Source organism: Chaetomium fimeti (genome assembly GCF_033439085.1).
Source record: "Chaetomium fimeti strain CBS 168.71 chromosome Unknown B0H64scaffold_2, whole genome shotgun sequence".
Lineage (NCBI taxonomy): Eukaryota > Fungi > Ascomycota > Sordariomycetes > Sordariales > Chaetomiaceae > Chaetomium > Chaetomium fimeti.
The window spans coordinates 3,982,191-4,006,888 of record NW_026944330.1 but is presented as its reverse complement, the minus strand read 5'-3'; the positions used below and the strand labels follow the sequence as shown (position 1 = coordinate 4,006,888).

The 24,698-nt window shown below is 58.2% G+C and overlaps 5 protein-coding genes across 5 annotated transcripts; 2 read left to right on the top strand and 3 right to left on the bottom strand.

Annotated features, from left to right (window-relative positions):
• Positions 1 to 2,233: 2,233 nt before the first annotated feature.
• B0H64DRAFT_317391 (uncharacterized protein) lies at positions 2,234 to 4,520 on the bottom strand (the record flags this gene model as incomplete). The annotated part of the gene is made up of 4 exons (XM_062800329.1): positions 2,234 to 2,820; positions 2,887 to 3,593; positions 3,663 to 3,800; positions 3,859 to 4,520. The coding sequence occupies 4 exons, from the start codon at positions 4,518 to 4,520 to the stop codon at positions 2,234 to 2,236; spliced, it is 2,094 nt and encodes a 697-aa protein (XP_062662937.1).
• A 5,145-nt stretch (positions 4,521 to 9,665) lies between these two features.
• B0H64DRAFT_99999 (uncharacterized protein) lies at positions 9,666 to 10,997 on the top strand. The gene is made up of 3 exons (XM_062809082.1): positions 9,666 to 10,061; positions 10,251 to 10,314; positions 10,365 to 10,997. Exons 1-3 carry the CDS (start codon positions 9,819 to 9,821, stop codon positions 10,712 to 10,714), a joined length of 657 nt encoding a protein of 218 aa, XP_062662936.1. The 5' UTR covers positions 9,666 to 9,818; the 3' UTR covers positions 10,715 to 10,997.
• A 3,035-nt stretch (positions 10,998 to 14,032) lies between these two features.
• On the top strand, positions 14,033 to 18,203 carry B0H64DRAFT_455344 (topoisomerase 1-associated factor 1). Its single transcript, XM_062807300.1, has 2 exons — positions 14,033 to 14,231; positions 14,320 to 18,203. Exons 1-2 carry the CDS (start codon positions 14,157 to 14,159, stop codon positions 17,908 to 17,910), a joined length of 3,666 nt encoding a protein of 1,221 aa, XP_062662935.1. The 5' UTR covers positions 14,033 to 14,156; the 3' UTR covers positions 17,911 to 18,203.
• Positions 18,204 to 18,380: 177 nt separating this feature from the next.
• On the bottom strand, positions 18,381 to 20,286 carry B0H64DRAFT_316361 (major facilitator superfamily domain-containing protein; the record flags this gene model as incomplete). The annotated part of the gene is made up of 3 exons (XM_062800283.1): positions 18,381 to 19,062; positions 19,125 to 19,535; positions 19,664 to 20,286. The coding sequence occupies 3 exons, from the start codon at positions 20,284 to 20,286 to the stop codon at positions 18,381 to 18,383; spliced, it is 1,716 nt and encodes a 571-aa protein (XP_062662934.1).
• An 810-nt stretch (positions 20,287 to 21,096) lies between these two features.
• Positions 21,097 to 24,682, bottom strand: B0H64DRAFT_472558 (ankyrin repeat-containing domain protein). The gene is made up of 2 exons (XM_062807941.1): positions 23,287 to 24,682; positions 21,097 to 23,227 (listed from the first exon to the last, which is right to left on the bottom strand). Exons 1-2 carry the CDS (start codon positions 24,546 to 24,548, stop codon positions 21,169 to 21,171), a joined length of 3,321 nt encoding a protein of 1,106 aa, XP_062662933.1. The 5' UTR covers positions 24,549 to 24,682; the 3' UTR covers positions 21,097 to 21,168.
• Between the last annotated feature and the right edge of the window lie 16 nt (positions 24,683 to 24,698).

Sequence of the window (24,698 nt, the reverse complement as noted above, 5' to 3'; positions counted from 1 at the left end):
CCAGGGCCAAAGCAGGCTGATGAGTAACAGGCTGTATTCGACGTCGCAACATCACGACGTCGTCCGTGTTGAGCTGCATCTCCAAGATGGCTTTCGAGAGATCTCCCAATCAGAGGTGACGGCGGCGTCCCATTCCGCAGTTAATGACGGCGCACGTTTTTTTAATCTGCCTTATTTTCCGATCAAGCCTTTCCCCGGACTCTGGGGCCAAGCCGACCGTTTCCCCCGCGGTTTCAAGGGAAGTATGCGATACTACCGCGGCAACTTTGGAAGATAAGCAGGCAGGTAGGAAGCACCACGATGCCGGCCACAGTTTGCGGACGGGACGGCCGGTCGGCTACAACGGCGGCCGCTGGGGATCATTGGTGGTGGTTGGTCGAGCAAGCACTTCCCAACAAGGAAACCTTCGAGATGCTCCGCCGAAGACTGGGCAGTGACGACGCGTCCGTGCCATTTGTCGCTGCTTGGCTTGCCCCATCACGACCAGACTGTTAAGCTTTGGGGCGGGGTAACGGATCTGCGCCTCTTCCAGAGGAGCACAGTCCAGAGGACACAACGGTATTGTCCATCCCCCTCCCACTTGCTCGAAGACATTTGGCGGGGTTATTGCATATTCGCACGTCGAGGCTGGTTGCATACCGGACGCGTTTTGCCACTCCGTCTGGTACCTGCGTATTGATTTCACTCCCAAAATGCGGGACGGTCGACCAAACGTTGACCGAAATGAGGCCGTCGTCAGTGGCAGCCAACCACATCCGGTACCAGACAGACCACCTCCCGGCAAGAGCTCCGGACAACGGCGAGCCACCAAAGCCACTCCGAAAAGCCACGGTGCTGCTTGACAACCTCCCTTGTCATTTCACCGTGTCCGAGTAATCGACCGAGGCTAACGAAGACGGGATTGACCGCGCTGCAACCGGCAGCAGCCAAGGCCAGGCCACAACTCCTCACTTGCTGGTGGGAGTGAATGGGGAGAGGCAGGCAGATGTGGCTCCGTTTCACAGGCGATCCCAGCCGGGGTTGGACCCAGTCAAGGTGCCATGTACCTGTCTGTTCTCCTCTTTCTTGTCCGGCAATGACGGGCCCGCAGCGAATGGGGGGCGGCTCCCATTTGCTGCGCGGGCGAGATGCAGACTCAAAGGTGCCGTGTTATGCATCAGAGTGTGGAGAATGCTGCAATGCAAGGCTCGATGTGGATGTCATCGCATCTCATGTCTCACCTCCCATCTTTCCACACCCCATCCGACATGACTGGTTGAGGCACGCAACCCTGAATCCAGCTCGGCAGATCCCGTCAACAAACCCCTCCCCCATCTTCTGTGCACCTTGACCGGTGCATCTTCATGCTGTCGGATCAAGACTCCTTCCAAGCGGTTGCAACCCAACACATGTCTTCCGGCCACGGCAGTTTTCGCTGGGTCTGCGTTAAACGGGGAGAGTCGACTAACGGAGCCGGAACCTTGGGCCACGACCCGAAGACTGCTGTATGGTTGAGAAATGCACCCAAGACAGGGACCGCGGAGACCCGGAATGAACTCAATCTTGAACGTCCTCAGTTTGGTCGTCTATCTATGTACACGGCTAGTAGAGAAGACAAAGGGGAGAGAACACGCCAGCAGGCTAGCCCCTATCCCTACCAGACAAATGGTAACACACACACACACACACATAACCATCCGCAAAACAACCACCCAGCCACCCAATGCAAACCCCACCGCCACCAGCAAGCAACCTGACCCATTCCACCATTGAAGTTTGGTTTTTTTTTCCCCGTGAAACAACAACAGCCTTGTCAAATTCGCCAGTAATCATCAACCCTCCGTTTCGCCAGTCGTAGAAACATAGTAATAGTGTTAACCCGTCCGTGTTTCCAAAACATCAAAGTAATCTTTCCTCTCGCAACCAACACCAATGATATCCTGGAATCGAGCCGCCCACAGCAGATTGTACCCGATCAAATGTCAATCGTAAAAAAAAAACAGAGTAAGATAAAGGTGAAGATCGAAGGAGACCGGATTCTGGCAGGACAGAAGCCGATCCAAAAAGGGCAATGCTGCAGCATCTGAAGAAGTAGAATGAATATGCGTTGCGTTCGAGCCAAAGTAAGGGTAAAGGTAAAGTTGGGTATTTCGGTCCCTTGGGGACAATTGAAGAACCACAGTTCGTCGATAGGGGCTGCCGGGGTTATGGTGCCATGTTTCGTAACAACGTTCGTTCCGCCGTTGAGTCATGTTTATGCCGTGCTGCCGTAGGCGCCGGGCCCGGTCGTGGTGGCGGAAGCCGGTCCCGTGAAGCTGCGCTTGCGCTTCATGCCCAGCGGGTCCGAGTACTCGTCGCCGCGGTCCCCGGAGCCCTGGCCCTGGCCCAACCCTAACGGGCCGCCCCCGAAGGAATCCCGCATCGGCGTCCGCGAGCTCGAGTTCGACATGCTGGCCTGGAAGGCCTGCGAGAAATCGTTGGGCGGCGCGATCGGCGCGCTCATTTGGGGTATCGAGTAGTCGCTGGTCGATGTCCGGTAGCCCGATGACCTGGGCAGAGAGAAGTCGACGGGCGCTGCGAGGGGCGCTGACGGGAAGCTTCCCGTGTAGCTGGACGAGACGCCGCCGAGCTGGGGTGTCGACGCGGTCCGGGGTCCGGGGGAGTGGGCCGAGTTATGCATGCCGCCGGATCCGATGGCGGATCGGAATTGTGTTCGCAGGTCCAGGCCCAAGGGAAGGGAGGCGGACGCGGCCCTGAGTCGGGAGTTGCGCTGTTGGTTGGCCTGTAGGCTGGAAGGCTGGAAGCCAGAGTAATGTGTTGGTGATTGGACGGTAGAGCCTGCTATTTTTGGTCAGTTAGTTCTCTATCGCCACTCTGTTTAGCCCCCGAGTTCTCTTCAGAACCTACCGGAATAGTTGCCAGAGTCGTAGCCGCCCATACCGCCGGCAGAGCTCCCGCTCACTTGATCCTGATGGTAGAGACCATGTTGCCGGCCTCCGATATGAGGGGACGAGTTCCCGCCGTGGTAGGTGGTGTAGTCGATCGCGTCGCCCTTCCATGACATGCTCGAACGTAGCGGCGATTGGAGGCTATCCGAGCGTGATCTGGTCATGGTCTCGCGGAGTTGAAGCGGCTGCAGCGGGCGAACCTGTTGCCTGGAGTGATGGTTATGCATTTGCATCCCGGAGTCGAGGCTCGACTGCCGCGCGAATGGGTTCGATGTCCTCGGTCCAGCGCTCAATGGCGGGTTCGAAAGATGGTTCGGGTAGCCGTACCGGTCGGTAGAGGTGGGCGAAATGGGTGAGAGGATGTCTGGGGTGCTGAGTCCAGTTGATGGGTTGAAGCCTATGCTTCCGAACGCCGGGCTGAGGCCGGTGGGCGACAGATGCTCGTCACCCTCGTGCCGCCTTACATCCACCATGAGAGGTCGCATCATGTGGTCCGCATACGATGAACCGCCGAGGTCAACCGGCGAGGTGATGGGTGTTCCCAAGCCGTGAACTGCGCCATACGGGGAGTGGAGTGCACTCAGGCTGTCGAAGTCCTCCGGGACCGCCCTCATCTTCATCATCCGCTCGCGGTCGTCCGCTGTTAGGCGCTTGATTTTGGCGCGGCTAGCTGCCGGTCAGCACGCCACTATTCATTCTCACGCCCAAGACGGCAACCCAAAATTGAAAACTCACCGGTTCTGGAACCACACTTGCACTTGCCGTGGGCTCAGCCCAGGGATCTCTCGCGAGAGTCGTTCACGGTGAGCGGCGTCGGGGTGCGGTTGCTTTGCGAATTCGCTCATCAGGAATCTCGTTTGCTGGTGAGTGAGCCTGGGGAATGTTAGCCGCCGCTCGTCCTTTTTCAACAGACAACTCCGGGGCGAAGTACCTGAAGCGCTTCATCTTTCGTCGCTGCGCGGTCCTCTCCGCGGCTGTCTGTGGCTGGGCTTGTGCGTCTCCGTCTACCTCGCCTTCAATCATGTCTTCGTCCTCCACCACCTCCTCATCCTCCTCTTTGATGACGGCTTGCCCCTCGTTACCTGAGTGGCTCGGTGCCGTTTCGGAACCTTGTCCCGCCGAGGATACCGAGCTCAGAGGATTCGACCCTAGGGACATGCCCCGGGTCTCAGTCGAGGTCGATGACTCTTCGTGTGCTAACTCGGACGCCTTGGGTGGGTATTGCTCTCCTTGATTCTCCGGTTGCTCTGGGATCGGGGACGGCTGCTTTGGCTGCCGTAGACCGAGAGGGTCGAGACGATGGTCCAGGGGTGAGTCCTCCGACTTGGGCCCCTCGCTCGGCGCAACCACTGTCCGTGGCTGCGCCTGCGACTCCGCGTTCTCAGCCGAACCTGCTACATGTTCGTATGGCTGCGAAAAGATGGTGTTGTCGCCTGGTGGGAGAAACGAGTACTGGCCCTGCCAGTCCGACTGCGTCACCGTGTCGAAGTTGTTCGACATGCGTAATCTCTCCGCAGACTTGCGAAAGGCGGTTTCGAACTTGTTTACGGACCAAGAACTCTGCTCCGTAGGGGTGTGCCTGGTAACAAGCATTTGGAATTGTTTGTCGGTGGTCGACGAGGGTACGGGCGTCTCTGGCGGTTGTAAAGGTGGGCTAAGGGTCACCCCAGTAGCGCAAACTGATGCCCACGAGGCAGGTAGAAAAGCGAATGACGGGGGTGCAGTAGAAGCGAGCGAGTGCTGGCGTTGGTGTACGAGAGATCAGGAGCCACGGATGCACATCACCGACGGCGACACCGGGTAGGCGGGTCTGTTACCTCCAAAGCCACGAGTTTGGTTGGTGATCTCTTCAGTAGATCCCCGCGATCTAGAAGCAGGGGGACGAAACGTGCTGGGAGTCGAGGGCGATCGTTAAAGACTTGTCTGTGACCGGCCTTCCTGGGCCTTTCCGGGGTTGGAAGAGACAGCGGCGGCGCGGGGGGAAACAAGATGTCGGATGAAGAGAGAAATCCCTCGGGACGAAGTGTGTCGTACCAGAAAGATAGGTTCCCGCCAGTTAGAGCAAAGATCAGTCGAATCCACCAGTGCCGTTTTCCCTAGTCCAATGGTCTCCGTCCTATGTTGAGCCGGGTTGTCGTCGGCCGTGGTCGTCAGTCTGACAGTGAGGATGATCGAAGAACACAGAGGAGCAAAAGTTGGCCCTGGCCTGAGGAACCTGGAAGCAATAAGATATCTTGGGTGAGGTTGGGTGTTTTAGCCAATTCACGGCGGGGCCGGTCTGCTGGTGGATATCCTCGAGAACGGAATAGATCCGGGAGTTATGGTTCTTGAGGGCTGTCCTTGGTGGTATTAAGGCCCGCTCCCTTGGTCCCCTGTTCCTAAGGTGGGATGGAGGTGGGATCAATACCGGCGGAGAACCCAGTCCACAACGGAGGAGCGCCGAGGCCGCATTCGAAATCAGGCCAGGGTCTGCACGGGCAACCGCAAGAATGGATGGGACTGGCTGGGGGGAGCTGGGGGGAAGGGGGGGGGGTACCTGGTACCTGACAGCAGACGGCTGCTATAACGGCGGCTCGCCCAGGGGTGGCGTCTGGGGGCGGGTGCCTCGATTAGACAAAAGCCGCGAGGTATGAATACCGCTATAATAATATCGGGTTTGGCTCAGGCGGGCGGCTTGCTGGCTGAGCCACACCATCCAGTGATCGGGGGCCACTCCTCCTCTGTGGTCAAGGGTCGAGGCGAGCACCAGGGCTAGAGTGAGAAGCTGCTCGACCACACAAGATCTCGGCTGAATGGCTAATGCTGTACTAGGTTGTTGATGGAACCAACCGAAGTCACCGCTGCCACGCAAAGAGGAAGCCGGAAAACGGATGAAAACGTTGATGTCAGGCCTGGTAGTTGCTGCTGACAAGCAGCGAAAGGCAAGCGGTTCAGGGTCAGAACGAAAGCAGCACACGCAGCAGGCTTGGGTTCGGGATGTGAGTTGCGAGGGCGGACTGCGTGTCTGCATGCATGAAGAGACACGAGAGAAGACGCGAGGGCCGATTTAGCACAATGACGCCCACGCAGACTTCCATCATAGACAGTGAAGCAGGCGAGAGATCGGTTCTCAAACCACACGCCATACACGAGGAACCCGTGTGAACGCCGTCCAGGAGCAACCAAGGCTCCCTCGACCGGGGGGGCGCGCACCGATCTGACAGCCTAACCGTGCAGCCGCCTCGATGCAGCCGCAACTTCTGGCGGACAGCAGTGTGGCAAGAACAAAAACCCTCAACGAGAGCGTGCAGAGATGCATGGAGAGGTGGCATGGCATCTCGGCTCGAGCATTGAGGGGTGGCTGATTGGCCCTTGGTCCACATTACATCTGTGTCGACTCCACGGACGAAAGCATGACCGTTGTTGAGTTCCCATCCAGCCCTAGCCAATCGCGGACCTTGATCTCCAAGCAAGGTTCGGGGGTGGGTGCGGTGCCTGTTGCTTGGTCTGCGGAGAGGGGGTGAAGGCAACGTCAGCAGGGGTGTGGGTGCAGATCGGGCAACAAAATGACAGGAGAGCTGCACCGCTGGCGCTGACAGTGTGAGAAACGCGCAACAAGCGGTCCATGCCCGGTGGCAGCAGTCTCGAAACGGCAACGCTGGCTTGTGATCGTGGTGTCGGGGGTGGGGAGCATGAGGTCCATAGTTAGTGTCTAACCCTCGCCAACTTGGACCGAAGACGACGAGGGAGAATGGAACATCACGGGCGAGCAGATCTCTTCTGTCTTCGCCGCATCTGAACCAAGGAAGTGCGGTTGAGGCCTGGTTGAAGTTGTGGTGAGGTTGTGTCGCAGCGGCGGCGACGGTGGTATGCAGCCGCGTACTGTGCCGATTAGGAAGGAGGTTAACCGGCTTGGATGCGCTCAGCTCCGAACGGTAGCGTTCAATGCCTGAGGATTTAGCCTGCCTGGGAGAGGGAGCCCTGCATCGAGCGATTCTGAACAGCGCCGCTCGAGCTCGAGGAACGGTTTGTTGTGTGAGAGGAACGACCCAGAAAGCCGATCTCCTCCCCGCCCGCGGGGTGCGAAGCTCGCAGTTTGAGGTTTGGGTGAGCGAGACACACAGGCGACATGCCTATTTCTATCCAACCGTTGAGGACGGACAGGCGTCATGGTGGCGGCAGCCCGCTATCCAGGGTAACTCTAGCTGTCTGGACTGACGGGTCGCGGCAGTGGTGAGCGGGCTACCTTGACATGGACGCGGCATTTGGGGCAAGCTGCGCCGCCGCACCATTCCTGTGTGCGCGCCTTCTCGAAACGAGTGCCGACCCGGCAGGGAGCGAGGCGTCTGGGGAAGAGCTGTGATGGCATCGCATCTTGTCAGAAAACAGGGGCCGTCGGAGAGGTGGGAAGCAGCGCCGAACAAGCCGCAGGCTGTTCTCCACCCAGGCGTCCAAACAGCAGCGAGGACGGATTCCAGTGGAGTTTGGTGTGACGGGGTGGTGGGAAATCCAGGAGCACTGTTGTGGTAAGCGGGCCAAGGGCAAGGTGTCGTGCATCGAGAGGGTCGCATTGAGAGAAGGTGGTGGGCGCGAGACGTGCGTCGCGACAAGCCGGGCCAGGGCGCCCCCGGGCTTGAGTGTGGCTCAACGGTGGAAGCTTTTCCACGGTTCGATCAATGTGTCTCAAGGCTTGGGGGTGTGGTTAGTTAGCGAGTTAGCGCAGCCGAGAGTGAGATCAGAGACGGTGCATCGTTTGAGCCTTCTTTTCTCGCAGGGGTGGCACCGACTGTTTCAGGGGTTGTGTTCAGTTGGGGCGACGACGCGTCCATGATTGAACGCACCGTCGAGCGCACCAGGACGACGGACAACCCACACAACCCACACGACCGGCGCAGCCGCGAGATGCCAGGAGTGACGGGTGGAGAAGCGGCTTGCCTGGGTGAGATCCCGCCCAACCAGGGATGTGTGTGCCCTTCCAGGCGTCTTCCACGGGAGCGCACAGAACGCCAGACCACGCTCCGCTGCCGCTGCTGCATCAGATCGTCGGGCAACGCAACCCGTTTGTTTTCGCTTGTTTTCGTTTGCGATTGCCTTCCAACTGCCCATGTGGGCTTGTGCGCCCGGAAATCACGTTTGTATGGTCCATGAGCCTGGGAGCCCCAACGCTCGGCGCGATCCCGCATCTGAAGTGTGTGTTGTGCTGGAGGTGAGTACATTCTGTACTGTGTATTCCGTACGAGGTACGCACATATTGCGTACTCGTAAAAAAGGGAGCCCCGTGGAGGCGCCCGGAGGCGATCGCGTTACGGGGCACTGACGGCTCGACCCGCCACAAAAAAGGATTGCCGTATGGTAATGGATCCATGGAGGATGCTGTATCACGGTGGCTTTCAATGACGCATGGTGATGGCTAGACCAACGACGAGAATCCCAGTCTCGCTCACCCGCAACGGAACTGAAGACATTCCCGCCGTGGGCTGTTTGCAGACGTATGGCTCGGTACCTGTTGGGTGCCTATTTGTCAATTCAAGTTTTGTGAGGAAGGAAGAATTTGAATTTGGCGTGGGCGCGCTGTCCGAGCTGCCGCGGGGAAGTGGGGACCCAAGACATCGAGATGTCCCAGCTAAGAATTCCAGAAGTTAATATGAAAGAAAGGTGGTCGACGAGGCAGCTTCAAATTTCAGTTCGATTGCTTGAATAGAAATAAGGATTCCAAATCTGACTTGATGCAATCGAAATTGCGCAATAATTCCACCTACCTAGGTAGGTAGAGGAGAGGGAAAGAGCCAGGTACAATGGACCTTCCCGTCCATACCAATGAGCACCCAATTGAGGAAGGAACAGTTTTGAAATTTGAGAGCCACGAAGTTGCAGCAGGCCAGGCATCTTTCTCGCCATTTTCCCTCTTTCTGTATGTACGAATACGCAATACGTCTGTGCAACATCCCCAGCCAACATCATCATTTCAAGAAATACCACGACTACCGGTTTCAATCCCGCAGCTCGACGCACAGGTATTGTCCTGCAGACGATTGGAATCAATTTGCGCGAGGTTGAGATAGATGCTTCGCAGACTTCAGAGCGAGGAAAGGCGCTCTTCCACAAAGCTAGGCATACGCCCCAGAAAGTGCACTCGCTTCTTGCAGCTAACCGTCACCAGGTTAGGGATCCCATTGACTGTAGTCATCGCACTGTGTTGTAACACATCGCCGACCGTGTTTGTTCGCTGAATCCGCGACCCCCTGGGAGAATCAAGTTGGGCACCAGCCCAAACAACAATGAAGCTGAATGTCCGTGGGAGGACAGCAGCGGATACCCGGCTCTCCCAGGGCCAGACAAACTCCATCACGGACGCCCCTTCGGGTCGGTATCACATCTCCAAGCTTCGGCGGTGGCCTGTGAGTGCCTGCTCAGATGTCAAACAAATGCGGTCCCACTCGGCGGGAACTGCCCATCCACGTGCTGGGGTTGGTGAAATCCGATGCCAACTGTGCCGATTGGCTTCCCGCGAGATTCTGGAAGCATGTCCGAATTTGGGATGGCGCGACGGGAGGGCGGATGGTTGGCGGCCGAAACAACGCCATTTCCCTGTGGAACAGCCACTGAGATCTGACCCTGCGCCGGGAATCACCCCTGGCCTATTCCCAAAGCTGCCCTGGTCGCGATGATCATGACAACAAGGGCCGGAGCTGAGGATGCGAGTTCCGCTTTGAGCTCGACTTCCATGTTATCGAGCATTTCCTGGGGATTTTGGCCAGACGCAACCTTCTGAATGAAGCGCAAAAAAAGGGGTGCCCGCGGTTTGAGAAGCTTCGGCCAGGGTTCGGCAACGGCGCTAATTCACCCCACGGTCATTTCCGTCTTGCAGATGGGACAGATGCCGAAACTCGGTTTCCCCTCCGCAACCCACCGATGACCTTGCAGACGCAGGACTGTGTAAACCACGGCTTTGGCATGGGGATTCAGATGCAACTGCCATTCCTCGGCTTACCCCCTTCACGTATCAGATTCAACTCGGCCATCGACGAGGTCACCGCTCTCGCCTGTCTGGCCAGGGTTATTAATACACAACCGATCCGACCCGGGTTTACCAACAAAATATGTTCATTCGTATGTACATACATGCGGGCCATTAAAAGGCTCGCTCGCTTGTTTGTAAGTCTACGGTCAGTCAACCAGCTTGAGGCCTCGGAATCCACGGGCCCGAAATGCGTCTACAGAGATCCCGTCCCACCGGTCCCGGTTGTCAACACCTCCCTACATGTATCATGATGGATGATTGTCGATACGCCTACTTGGAAGCGGTTCATTGAGTTTTTGCTCACATCCGCCAATTTCACCGAGACCCCCAGTAGCATCGATGAGGTTTCCACTCGGCTTTTGGGAGGGCTAGTGGTGGTACGATGCTGTGAGTAACACCTCCAGCCATGAAGCCCTGGACGTGCCCTAACTAAATAGGCTATTGTGATCGTGATTTCCTCGAATCCGGTTCTTCGCCTGAGCGAACACACCATGATGTATGGCGGAACGGACTTCCAGTCAGGCACGAGCAAATCAGAGAAGCCACGCCGTTCGCGGCTGAAGAAGGAAGCGGCCTGGTCCTCCCGTGCAAAAGCTACCAGAGCCGCCTTCCCGAGTTCCTACGGCGCCTGGCTGTGGATGAAACCCCTGGCACCCAGCTACATGTTCTAGGTTCACCAATACGAGTGTTGCACCGTCATCGTGGCTTCCGAGCTGCGCTGACGGGAACACAAACGTCGCCGGTTGGACGAGATCTAGGGGCCCTTGTGATGGACGGCGGCCCTTGACAATGCACTTGCCCGCCGGGTTCTCCAATCAGCTGGTATTTCTATCTGTTTACTGCGCCTCCTGGGGCCCCGAGACGAGGCAGCGGGAGGAACAACGCGCGGTTCAGTCCTCAGGGGGCAGGGCATGGACCACGGGCAAGATGCGTGGAGGTGCACAACCATACCTCCTACGCGCCTGCCCCTCGACTTCTACCCAGACTGCGGTGGTTCAAGCCAACGCATGCCTTGCTGAAAGTTTTGAGGTGATGCTCTTTCTGAGGGAGCGCGGCATTCTTGAACCCGCATTTTACGATTCCTTCATCTGCTGGAGTCAGAGGTCAACCGGTTCTGTCTTTCCACCAAAGTAGGCCATGAACCTGCTCGTTGCTATACCTGTGCTTTCCCGCATTTTGCCACGGTCAAGGAGCCATGCGCGCGCGGTCCAGCCTGGCAGGCAAACTCATCTCCTACCAAACAAGTGATGAGCTCGCTCCCGCCGTCGAGCGAGTAGCTCCGTGAGCAGCACGGTGGGCGCAAAGCCATCCGTTCTTTTGCAACGAAGCATCTCCAGTCTAATCATGTCCATGCTATTCGATGTTGCTACGGGCAGTCAGGAGGCAGGCTGCAGCCGTGTCTTCGATGTGGCGGCACCATCTGAGCTCTTGGGCCAACCGCATCACGCAGTTGTTTCTGATGTGCGACATTGCGCAGGCCCGGCTGGCGGCGTGCAGCTCGCGCGGCGTGGTCGACGAAGCAATGGCCCACCCACCTATCCCCATGGTCTCCCGCTGGAATCCGTGTGCCGTATCTCTCACTAGAGGCTGCGCAGCTGGGCCGCCAACCACCACATAGCTAAACCAGTATGGCTCAGGGCGGGATCCCCGGCTCCTGTAAGTTTGCTTGCTCTTAAGTGCATGATCTCGCTGATATGCATATTGTTGGAGTTCCACTGACCACGAGACCGGCCCCATCAGCACACCAGGCGCATATTAATATCGACCCGTGTGGATTGCATGGCGAGAGGTCGGCTTGACGGCAATACACGTCGATTCGCCAATTGGACAATCACAGAAGCCGCAGCCTGTACGGGCACATGTGGGTTCTCGGCTCCAAAGACTGGGGGCACAGCCCGGCGGCGCTGGTCTGGAGACGGTGCGCAGTCGGGCCTTCGTCTCTGGACACGCGCCTTGCGGTGTAACACTCGGCACAGGTGCGCGTTCTTCCCCACGCTTCAGCACATTTGACCTTCCCTTCGGGGCATGGCGGCCTGGTTAGGTGCGTCCGGCCGTTCAGTGAAGAGAGGCATGTTATGTATTTCTGTGATATGGTCGCCACGCCGAAGTCGATCCGGCAAGGAGGCTCTCCAGCATCACACTAGCATCACCCCTTCTTGGTGGAGCAAGCCAGGCCCAGCCCAGGCTAGGCCTTGACTCCATCGGCATTGACATGCGCGATCGATACTGCGTGGCGTGAAGCACGGCAGAGGTTGCAGACGGTCCTCTCAACCCCGTGGCGTCCGACGGCACCCAGCATGGACAAGCAAAGGGAGTGGCCACGGGCGTGATATGGAACTGGACGGCGCCTCAATTCTCCGTTTTGCTTTCCTGCTTAATCGTCCGGTTAGGTAGGTGCTGGAAACAAATTCCGAAACCCTTCCCATGTACACGGCTGACTTCTTGGGCTCGCAGCCACGCGCCGTCAGTTATCGGCTGTATTTCGTTACAGGCACCGTTGCCGGCTCAAAACCCGGCGAGGATAACACTCCAGTGCGCCTTTCAACCAGTCCGCTTCTTGGATGGATGTCCGCGATGACCGGAAACATTTCGGCCGTGAAAGCCGGCTTCGCAATTATGTTTTCCGTGTGCGTTGAATCGAGGGGCCTCCGACAGCCGAATGTGAAAGAGCTCTATTCTTGGAGACGTTCGATATCGGCATGCTGGCCATGCCGCCGTTCTGGTTTTGGAACATCCCGGCGGATAAATGGCCACAGAACTGCTGGGCTTCTCCAGGTTTCAACTTGCCTCTATTCGCCAGCAAGGGAACGCTTCTCCTTGAAGTTTTCCGTTAATGTCTGCGCTTGTCCGACCGGCCTTCCACAGGTGGCGTAACCATTGGTTCGAGTCGACCCTTTCGTTTACGTCCCCAGACTCTACCATTTAGCCACTCGTGGGATTTGGCGCCAGCGACCCAAGATCCGGGCCGTGGTGCGCGAGTCATACTGCTGCATGAAGAGGACATGCCGTCCTGCTCCCTCTCTTCCCCGCATGGGGTCGGGTTCCACGCAGGAATAGCGTGCGTCGTCTGGCCTTCTTGGACACGCGGGATGGAGTCGGCCGCTTCCAGAGAGCGGGTTGGGGTGTGGCTTGACCCTTTCCGCGCCAGGCGGGGGCATCTCTCCCCGTCAGATGATGACGAGCAGCCGGCGATTCTTGAACGACCTCCCGGTTCAGGAAACAAGCTCCTGCTTCCGCATGCGGGGAAGTATAGCTCGCGGATGCGCACCCGAGCCGCCACGACCTGGCAGGATTGCGGGCAGGTCTGCGTCGGTGGTGAGCGGCTAGGTACCAGGGACATGTGCTCCAACTTCTCCTGATCACACGGCGGCTATACCCCTATACCATAGCTGTTCTCGCCCCCATCTTCGTCATCGGTTAGCAAGTTTTCAAGCGGCGGTTCGAGACTGACGGACCACACAGATGGATGATGGCCAATTTGGTCCAGCACGCCGAGAAACGCAATGCCGAGCGCCAGACCAGATTTTGCCCCTGAGACCCGTCAAAATGCTCGGCAATCAAAATATATTGCCGGTTCACACTCCCGCGTCAATAATGGGGCACTTACTGTGTGCGGTGGCCACCATAGGCCGGCTGCACGAACGGATACTCCGACCACCGAGCCACCTCTCATGCCCTCCATCATGATCTCGCCCGTGAAGGCGCGGGCCTGGGCCTTTGTGGCGCACGCGTTCGGCCATCCCCGCCGTCCGTCTGCCTTTACCAAGCAGCGTTTTGGGGTCGGGCACGTTCCTGAGGGGCGCTGGGTAGTTCGTGGCGAATGAATGAACATGCATGAACGTTGCCGGCCTTTCCCGTGGGAAGGGGTTGTTGTAATCTGTAAAAGCTTCCCGATGGGGAGCAAGCTGGCCGGAGGCCGGGCGGGTGCTGGGCGTTGATAAAATACAGTGCGATAAAACGCAGTATCACCCGAAATGCCAAGAGCCACACTGTCCAAAGCACTGTAGAATTGAGAGAACCCAAGAGCTGAGTGGAACGCGTCGCGCTGATTGATTGATCGATTAATTGATTTCGACGCGTTTGCGCGCTCCATGCCAAGCAAACGCTCAACACCAGCCAACGCCAGCCAACGCTCGTCAACGTCACGGCCGAATTGTGAGCTTTTTGACACTGGGCTGCACATGTCGAAATCCTCACGTTCTATTCCGTCTTTGTGATCTTTGCCCAAGATGGAGGACGCCGAGGTCAACAACGACACTGTGCATCCCGAGGTCCGGGCACACATCACCAGCCTGGTATCTGCAGTAGGTTGCTCCCATCTTCTTCTGAGCTCGTTTAAATTGGAACTAGATTGAAACTAGAATCCCACTGACTCTTGATTTCGTCCTCTAGCTCGGTGGTCACGGTGTCGACGACGATGACGGTTACAATCTCGGAGACGACGCCCTCGAGGTGCTCCGCGATCTCAAGAGATGGATCCGCTTCTACGACGAAAAGACGAATCGAATGGACGTCGCAAGATGCTTGGCCGAGTCGAATCTCGTCAGCTCCGACCTCCTGCAAATTCTGGCCACATGGTCGCCAAACGAAGGCAGCAGCAAGTACAAGGAGCGGATTGCCCTGGGCTGTTTCGAGGTCATGGTGCCGCTCACTTGGCCCATCGAGAGGGACACCGAGACCATGACGGTCAACCACCATCGCCACTTGCCCGTCCTACAACTCGCCCAGCTGGCCTACAAACGGGCCATCATAAACTTCGACGCCGCGCCCATCCTCAGCACCGCCGTCAGGCTGGCCCTGCCATCCATGGCCATCCCAAACGGCGATCGGTCGTCTCGCGACCAGGGTGTTATCAAGCTCGTCTTATACTTCCTGAGGAATATTGCCATGATCACTCCTCCCCCGGGCGTCAAGTACGAGGGAGATGAAACACAAGTCTCTCGATCGACCGTCATAGACGCCTTCACCTTCCAGGATATTTTTCTAGTCATCCTCACCATCGCTTCCAATATGGGTGAGGACTTCCGGACCGAGGACGTTATCGTCTTGGAGATCATCTTTCACCTCGTCAAACGGGTCGACTCGAGCAAGCTCTTCGTGAGCGAGAAGCGGCTGCACAAAATGAAGGAGGACGAGCTGACCGCCGCCATGAGGAAGGAGGCGGCCATGTTGAAATCGTACAGCAAAAACGCGCCGACTCGACATAGCCGTTTTGGGACCATGATCTGGGTTAAGCGAGAGAGCGGCAAGCTATCAACCGTCTCGGGCCAGGACGCTTTGCTGGATGCTGCAACTCGTGAGAGGAAGATGGACAGCAGCAAGAGCTTCAAGCCACCGAGGCGCGCTAGGAAAGAGGACATGGAACCCAAGGACTTGGGTCCCCGAGTATCTCTCGACGAGAGAGCCCGCCAGCAACTTCAGTCATTTGTGTCCGAGTTCCTCGACTCCGGCTTTAACCCCTTATTTTCGCACGTGAGGAAATCACTCGACCGCGAGGCGCCACACGTGCTGCAATCCCACCATGGCCAGTTCTTTTACTTAGTTGCATGGTTCTTGGAAGCGGAACGGATGCGCAAAAAAGCGGCAAGGGACTCGAAGAAGCAATCCTCGGCGGGAGACGACGTGGGGAGCTTTAACCTCGTTGCCGAGGTGCTCAACCAGAAAATGTTCATCACCATGAGTCGTACCTTGGATCGCGCCTATGGTGACAAAGATTGGCGGTTATTAACCACGGTCATGCGCTGCCTTACCCAGATTCTTTTGACCGTTCAGGAAATGGCCAGCTCGGGCAACGAAGAGAACGAGGAGATTGCTGACAACATCCTCAGCCGTCTGTTTTATGAGGAGACAACACATGACTTGATTGCGAATATTGTTCGCACATACAAAGATCAGGGGTTCGAATACCTTGATGCCTGTACCGAGCTCACACATACCTTCGTCCGCATCCTCGAGGCATACTCGAAGGAGAACGTCGACCTACAAGTCCGTTCCCGCAAGAGGACACGGCGGAAGAAGAAAGCGGTCAGGGCTGCGGGGGAACAGGGGGACGACGAAGGCCAAGGCGATGCCGAAGACGACTCGGCAGACGATGAGCGGCAGGCTGAGAAGACGAGCCAAGAAAGGAAATTCGACTTTAAGCGGTTTGCCATGAGGTTCGTGCCCCAGGGCGTGGTCGACACATTCGTCACCTTCACCAAATACTACCGGGATCTTGACGACTCCCAGCTGAAGCGAGCTCACCGGTACTTCTTCAAGCTTGCCTTCAAGCAAGATATGGGCGTCATGCTGTTCCGCCTGGACATCATCCACCTGTTTTACAACATGATCAAAGGTCCAGAGCCGCTCGATAAGAGCTCTTCCATGTACAAGGAGTGGGAAGATCTCGCGATGCAAACCATACGGAAATGTATCAAAAAGCTTGAGGAGCGGCCAGCACTGTTTACGGAGCTGCTGTTCTCCAAAATCAACAGCACGGCTCACTACCTCGAATACGGCCACGAGAAGCAGACTATCTCTAACCCCAAGCCAGCCGCCGAGCTCGAGTTTAAACGCGAGGTGGAGCGGGAGCAACAGATTGCTATTGTTGTCGGCGTTCTGATTGATAGGAACCAGACTGATCACCTGGAATGGATGAAGAAGCAGCTCTCCGAAGCAGAGAGCGAGCGGCGAGCCTGGGAAAACGCCGAGAAGGCCCTGGCAGCCGAAAGGGCAGACGGCGAAGCAGCAGACGAGTCTGCTGAGCCAGCCACCGCAAAGACAGCTGCTCACGCCACCGTGCGGCCAGATAACGACGCCCGCCGCACAGCCATGTTCAAGAACCCGCACCTGCGTCTCCTCATGAAGCTAGTCGGCCTGGAGCGCCTCACCCCGACGCTCGACGAAACCCCCGACGCAATCTGGGTCATACCGGGCACCGTCACCGCCGACGCCCTCAAGGAAACCCTCTCCCTCATCAACAAAGCCGAGTTCACCCCACCCACCTTCGACGACGGCGAACTCGCCGAGGACCAACTCCGCCGCAAGACCGCCCCGCGCAAACGCGTCGCCTACGACGACGACGACAACCAGGACGGCATCAACGACCTCATCAACGACGGCTCCGACGACGACGGCACGGGCATGCTCTTCCCCGCGGGCGGGCCCACCGCACGCAAGCGCACCGCGCTCGACGAGCCGCCCAAAAAGCGCCGCCAACGCCGCCGGCGCGCGGGCAGCTCCGACCCGGACACAGCCGAAACGGACGCCCAACTCGAGGCCAAAGCGCGCGCGCGCCGCAAGAAGGAGCTCGAGAAGGCGCGCAAGATCAAGAGCGACGTGTACGTGGACCCGCGCGAGGACGATTCCGACTGGGAGGGGAATAAAGAAAGGGATCGCGCCTTCTTTGCGCGCGAGACGGAGCGCCAGGCTGCGAAGGATGCTACGTTTGGGCTGAGCAGCAGGCCCTCTGGTGTCGAGGCGTCGGCGTGGGAGGCGTTGTTGAGTGCGGCGGTGGGGGAGGAGGAGGAGGATGCTGCGATGGTTGTGGAGGGGGCGAAGGAGAGGGGGAAGGGGAGGAAGAGGAAGTCGGGTGCTGCTGCGCTTGGGGGGGATGAGGAGAGTGAGGATGGGGATGGTACGGCTTCTGAGGATGGCAGTGAAGAGTCGGAGGCGGAGGCGCCCGCGAGCAGGCCGAATAAGAGGAGGAAGCCGGTGCAGAAAAACAAGGTGGTTGATATCAGCAGCGGTGAGGATGAGGACATGGATATGGACGTAGATATGGACGCGAACGCGGACGCAGACGCGGATGCTATGGACTTCACGCAGGCTAGCAAGGACGGCGCAGTTACAGACGACACGCCTCTGTCGTCTAACCCTAAGAAGTCTGCGGACAAGGGGGATGGGGAGGATGAGGATGATGATGTACCAGTGGCAAAGCCCGCTGCCAGGTCTCGGCCGAGAGCCAGGGCGGGGTTCATTGTGGAGAGTAGCGACGAGGAGTAACCGGCAGTTATGTATTGCATGATGGGGAGGTGGGATGGATAAATGGCATTGTATTGGCACGGTTTCAGGTTGTGGATATAGCATGGCGTTTGGCAGTCATGGGGGTCTGTACACATTGCATTGAGTATCAAAAGACATTGGGTTGGAATCAGAGTTAGGGGAATACCGGGTGCAATTCATGCTATGAACATGTGCGAGAACTCTGCTTGGGGTTGTCCCCTGTTACACGTTTACCACAAGTATTATTAACCTCGAGACGGACTAACTACTCACTGGTATTAGACGCACCGAAATGTGGTCAACAGTAGATGATTGGTCAACTGAGCAACCTTCAGTCCCTTGTGGCTTCTTCGATTCGCTTCTACACCCATACACCATTATAATTAGTAGACGCGCATGGGTGCATGTATGTCTAAGTACTGAGACTCCTCTAACACCCCCTAACCGCTCACCCCACGCCCCCTTTTCTTTTATTCTTCCTGCCGAGCCAGGTTCGCGTGTAGCTTATGCTGTTTCATCAGCGAGATGCTAATCAAGGCGGCAACAGTCAGAGCAAGCGCGACAACCCACACGCCCCTGAAGGCCTCCATGAACGACTTGATCACGCCGTCGTCCCAACCCGCAGGCAGCCTCGTGAGCTCGCTCAGGTCGTCGCGGATGCGCTCGATCTCCTCGGCCGCGCCCGGCAGGTCGCCAAACCGCTCCCACAGGCGGGCCCTCAGGATGTTCTGGTACACGGCCGACGCCACCGTGATGCCTAGCGTCGCGCCCACGGACCGAAAGAGGTAGGTCGAGGAGGTGATGACGGCCTGGTGCGTGTGGTCGACCGCCGCGATGCACGCCAGCAGCGTCACGGTCAGCATGCCGCCGTAGCCCACGCCGAGGAGGGCCATGGCCACGAAGGGGACCCAGTTCGGCGCCTTCTCGTCGAGGGTCGCGGTGAGGGACATGGCGGTGGTGGAGACCAGGAGAGTGGCGATGCCGAGACCGACGTACCTGCCGGTCTTCTTCATGATGAGACCGCATCCGACGGACGAGACGGAGACGCCGAGGGAGGATGATAGGATGCGGATGCCGGCTTGGGTGGCGGAATAACCGAGTACCTGCAGGTACAGAGGGAGGTAGTACATGATCATCATCGTGACCATCGTGCTGGCTTCCAGTTAGTCCCATATCTTTCGGTTTCGGGATGGTGGACCAAGGGGGACACATACGACAGAAAGCTGGTTACGCAGGCGTTGAGGACGGTCCGGTCGAGGAGCAGGCGGACCGGGATAATGGGCTGCTTTGCCCGGCTCTCCCACCATATCAAGGCAACTAGCATGGCAGCACCGAGTGGGATGGTGGTCAGAACCAGGGGGTGGGTCCAGGGCAGGACGTTGCCGCCGGCGTTCAGGCCGAGCAGCACCAAGACGAGGAAGCCGACGGTCAAGAAGGAGCCGGGGTAGTCGATGCGCGCAAGCAGCGACTTGTTGGAGACCTTGGGCGGGACGTCGACGAGGTACCACACCAGCAGGCCCGACACGGCGATAACCGGAACCTGGATGAGGAACGCTAGACGCCAGCCCCACGACGAGGTATCGTTGATGAAGCCGCCCAGCACGCCGCCGAGCATCGCACCAGTCCTATATCACACCAGCAAGCAAGCCTTGGTCAGCACTCAGCACCGCCAACGCAAATTGTCCCCATCCATCCACCCCACTCCCCCGGCATCACGGGAATATGTGTACGTCTCAAAACAAGCAGCACTCACCCATACGCAATATTCCCCAGCCCCTGAACCACCCCCCTCTTCTTCAACGGCACCAAATCGGACCCCAAAAACGTGCTAATACTCATCAACCCACCACCCCCAATCCCCGCGACCACCCTCCCCAGGATCATCACCCCCTCATCCCGCGCCAGACCACACACCAGATTCCCCACCGCAAACATCACATTACTAAACACCAGCCCCGGCCCGCGGCCAAAGATATCCGTCAGCCGGCCCGACAGCGGCTGGAAGGTGGCGTTGGCGATCAGGTAGGCCGTGGCCAGCCACGACAGCAGGCTCAGCGAGCGGAACTCGCTGGCGATGGGCGCGGAGAGGGTCGCCATGATGGAGGCGTCGACGGCGCCGAGGAAGACGCCGACCCATGTCGCGCAGAGGGTCAGCCAGAGGCGGGTGGGGGTGAGGGGCGTCGTGGGGAGGATGGTGGTTTCGTCGGTTTCGGGTGAGGGTGAGGGTGAGGGTGAATGTGAGGGTGACGGATGGGTTGGGGAATGGGGTGAGATGGGGTCGGGGGGGACGTGGTGCAGGAGGGGGGTTGTTTCGTGGGCGGTATGTGAGAAGCTGGAGCGCGCCGGCTCCGGGTCGGGAGCGTGGCCGGAGGTCATTTTTGGTTGGCGGTGAGTGTCTGGAGAGAAGACGATTTGGGGGTGGAAGAGGTGGAAGTAAGTAGAGAAAATTAGAAATTGAAGCGGGCGTAAGCCGTTACTTTAATGGCCAATGGCTCATGGAAAGTGAGGGTTGGAAGTCAGACTTCTGAGGCAATGACACAGCCTTATGTGAGCGGCCCCGGGGAAAAATGAGGTTGGCTGACGTGCTTGTTGAAGGAGGTACTCGGCGCCGCTCGGTGCTAAATGTGAGCGGCTTCGGCTTTGTGGAGCGGCGCCGGAGACTAAATTGAGAGGGGCCGGATAGCGCCGGAAGGGGACATGGTTGCGCTGTAATTTATATGTGTTCCGTAACTAGGTACCTAAATCCGTCTGTATGTACATACATATATACAGGTATCTCCGATGAGTCGTCAGCGACTTCGACCCGTACCTAACCAACGCCGCAGAGATGCATCAGATAGGTACGAGCATAACTAACTGGCTCAAACTTGGAACTTGTGTTAACACCTCGCACTGTTGCACAGCATCTAGCAGCTCTCGGTTGGTACGAAGTACGTATTCTGTACATACATGTGAGTTCGGCTTAATTGGACCCTAACCCTTGTCCCTCGGGTAACCGTCTGCCCCTAAACAAAAGGAGCCCCTGAGAAGCATTGCTTCGTACGAAGATACGAAATACGAAATACAAGCAGCCCGCCGATGAAAACAAAAGTCATGTCGGCTCTTGACGGTCTCTAGCAGTCATTCTTGCCAGAGGGGTTTTACAAAAGACGAATCTCAACTCTCAAGTGCGAAGAAGGCTCGGATCGACAACCCGAACCGCACTCGATTCCAACGCCCTATCTAAAACATTCCAAAAAGCGCGAGAGTAACATGTTGTTATTTATCGGCGGCAGCAACGTGTAGGATAGCCCCGGTTGGCCCCGTTACGATCATCGGTGCCTGCGGTACTCCTATCGTACCAACTCGTTCAATGCTCTCCACTTCTGTTTCCTCAGATAACAGGGCTATTATGCTCTCGGAATCGGACCCTTCACTCTTCGCCGCCTCTGCTAGGTTGTTCTTGAGTTCCCGGCTCACGTCCGCCCCCATCTCCACCAGCAGCTCCACCAACCGGAACTGTATCACTGGCTTTTGCATCAGTGTTTCGAGCGGCGTCATTTGAATCCCCTTGTTTACATCTGCGCCGTTCTCAATCAGCAGATCCATGATAATCTCCGTCACCCCATTCGCCGCTGCCTCCAGAGGCGTCATCTGGATCCCCAGGTTCGGATCCGCACCACGCTCAAGGAGCAGCTTCACGTTTGCCACCGACGTTTTGGTAACAGCCTTCTCCAGCGGCGTCATGACCAGGCCGCCGTTGATATCGGCCCCGGCATCTAGCAGATGCTCAAAGACAGGAGCCGCGGCCCGCAACGCCGCCGCCGCCTCGAGGGGCTTCTGGTCGGCGCCCTCACCTCCGTTGGCATCAGCCCCGCGCTCGAGCAACAACTTAACCACTCTGGCATCAGAATTCGCCACGGCACGCTCCAGCAGACGCGCAAAACCACCCGCCCTCTCCACATCCGCACCCCGATCCAGCAACACCTCAACCACGCCCACCACCCCCTCACTACACGCCAGCGCCAGCGGCGCAGCCGGCGTGCCCAGATCAATATCCGCCCCACGATCCAGCAACAACCGCACAACAGCGGGATACTCGCGCGCAGCCTCCAGCGGGCGCGCGTAGCGCCCGCGGTTCGGATCGGCCCCACGATCCAGCAACATCGCGACCACGGCATGGCGCCCGCCGCGCGCCGCGCACTCCAGCGGCGTGTCGTACCCGCCCGGCGCCGGGTCGATGTCGGCGCCGCGCACGAGAAACAGCCGCACGATCTCGTCCTTGCCGCCCGCGGCCGCGTCGTAGATGGGGCTCTTGCCGCGGTAGTCGCACGCTTCGAGGTCCGCGCCGCGCGAGAGGAGGGTCTGCGCCACGGCCAGGTGGCCGTGTCGGGCCGCGAGGTGGAGTGCGGTGCCCTCGAATCCGAGGTGGTTGATGGATGCGCCGTGGTCGAGGAGGAGGGCCACCGTGCTGGCGTGGCCCGAGGTGGCGGCGGCTATGAGGGCGGATTCGAAGTAGTGCTTGCGGGGCGGGGTGGGGCCGAATTCGTCGGCGAGGACGCGGACGATGGGGTCGAGGCCGAGTCTGGCGGCGAGGTAGAGTGGGGAGAGGATGCGGTCGCCGAGGCCGTCGCGCTTGTAGCCTGTCCATTTGTAGATGTTGGCCCAGCTGACGAGAGTGCCCTCGTCGTCGTGGAAGAGGTCTAGGGCGAGACGGTGGAGGGCGGGATCTAAGCCGTCTCCTTCGCGGTAGTGCTCTGCCCAGTTGGCTGCCGCGTACGTGGCTAAGGGGTACATGGCGGCGAATCCGAAGCCCCAGGTCTGGTTTATACACGCTTCGGACAGCTCGGGGTCCATCAGGTAGACCAGACAGATGGACGCGACTTCGGTGTTGGCTTCTCTGCGCCTGACACTAAAGCTTGCCGTCCCCGAAGTAAGGATCCGGTCGGATTCCAGATACTCCTGGACCGAGTAATGCGCGATGCGTACCGTCACCTCCTTGTCTTCCTTATTAAAATCCACCTCGATAAACCCCGGACAGATGTGGCGGATGTCGTCCTGGTTCATCAGTCTGCTATCCTCGTTGAACTTCGCGTCGTCTCCGAGTTCGACCGCAATGCCGTCAATGAGCTCCTCCACCTGCAACGGCCGCTTCGCTATACACAGCAGCGTCAGGATCCTCTTGGCATCGTCAACTGACTCCTCCTCGATGTTGTGCAGCATGCGTTCGTATGTCTTGTCCAGAGTCCGCGGTAGTGATCCAAGCAGGGCATCAAGCCGAGTCTTGCTCCCCGGACAAGCCTCCAACGCCGCAAACTGGCACTCAACCCAACGAAACCTATGCAGGTCAGCCATATTGACCCCCTCCACCACACCACCCGGACAAGGAAAACTTACACTCCCTTCGCGCCCTCGGTAAGCGCCTTCTCAATCTGGCCATGAAACCTCTCCCACTTCCTCAGCCTGCGATTATCCCTCAAATGGCCCGCCACAAAAGCCGCAATATCCGCATCCACCAACCCATCCCCCATCGCCACCATCTGATCCTCCGCCGGACCCAACTCCTCCCTGATATCCTGCTCATCCCGGCTCGTCACCAGCAAATGCAGCTCCGGCCCCTGCCAGCCGCGCATCTCGTCCAGCGCCCGCAACAAGTCCTCGCGGTGTTTGTGCCGCGGGCTCTCGTCCAGCGCATCCAAAACAATATACACATCGTCGAACTGCGCTATTAACTGGTGCAGACAATCCAGCAACGCCTGGTCGGGCGGGGTGCCGCCGCGGTAGTTCTGGTGCAGGCGCGGCAGGGCGTCCTTGCTCTGGAGCTGCGGCACCAGCTGCAGGATCAGGGCTCGCAGCATGGCGGACGTGTCCTGCTTGGCGTCGTCGTTGAAGGTGAAGTAGAAGAAGGCGATGCCGACGCGCGGGTTGGAGCGCCGGTGTCGCAGGGTGTGCTGGATGATGGTGGAGGAGAGCACCGATTTGCCGCAGCCGGCGAAGCCCTTGAGCCAGAGGAAGGAGTTGGCCGTCTGGAGCCAGGTGCTGAATTGGGGGCTCTTGATGAACCAGAGCCCCGTGCCGGGGTATTTCTTCTTGCAGGCTTCGTTGTAGTTGATCGAGGCGTCGGGCGCTTTGAGCCAGTCTCGGATTTCGGCTGAGATCTGGTCGGCGCGGACTAGTTCGAGCAGGGCCTTGGTGTCCTGGATCTCGTCTTGGACACTGCCGAGGTCCTGCTGTTGCAGGACCTGCAGGGCCAGTGTGAGGTTGGCGCATATCTCGTCGATGTCTTCGTCGAGTTTCTGTAGCGTGCTCTGGCGGAACGGGTATGCCAGCCGGCGGCCTGTCACACGCACGCCCGCCGCAACGCCGGCTGAGGGTGCTTTGGTGAACTTGTCCGTCTCCTCCTGGAGTTCGTGAATGAGATCCTCGCAGTCGCCCACTGAACGTTCGATGGCCTCGAGCAAGGACTTCTCGTCGGGCTGGAACTTGCGGCAGACCAGGTTGTTGCGCAGAATCCCCAGTATATTAAGAAGGTGGATTAGACGTTTCACCGTATGAGCCGTATCCGATTCTCGATCCTTATAGGCCGTGTAATACTTCACCAGGCCATCCGCAACTTGGATGCCGAGTGAGATGATCCCCACAATGGCCCCGGGATCCATTGTGGGTTATAACTAGGTACTGGCGCTTGGTGTATTCGAAGTGACGGACGCATACAAAACTGACAAGCTATCGTGATTAAAGGGCCTCGTTAGAGGAAGCCTTGTTTCTTGAGGCAACGTCAGACATGTTGTCTTTACTGGGGCTCAGCC

Bases quoted from the DNA above. Each gene is read 5' to 3' on its own strand.
- B0H64DRAFT_455344 (XM_062807300.1), top strand. From the start codon at position 14,157: ATGGAGGACGCCGAGGTCAACAACGACACTGTGCATCCCGAGGTCCGG. The intron at 14,232-14,319 runs GTAGGTTGCTCC...TTCGTCCTCTAG, and splicing joins TCACCAGCCTGGTATCTGCA to CTCGGTGGTCACGGTGTCGA.
- B0H64DRAFT_99999 (XM_062809082.1), top strand. From the start codon at position 9,819: ATGACCTTGCAGACGCAGGACTGTGTAAACCACGGCTTTGGCATGGGG. The intron at 10,062-10,250 runs GTAAGTCTACGG...AATTTCACCGAG, and splicing joins AAAGGCTCGCTCGCTTGTTT to ACCCCCAGTAGCATCGATGA. The intron at 10,315-10,364 runs GTGAGTAACACC...CTAACTAAATAG, and splicing joins GCTAGTGGTGGTACGATGCT to GCTATTGTGATCGTGATTTC.
- B0H64DRAFT_472558 (XM_062807941.1), bottom strand. From the start codon at position 24,548: ATGGATCCCGGGGCCATTGTGGGGATCATCTCACTCGGCATCCAAGTT. The intron at 23,228-23,286 runs GTAAGTTTTCCT...TGACCTGCATAG, and splicing joins ACCGAGGGCGCGAAGGGAGT to GTTTCGTTGGGTTGAGTGCC.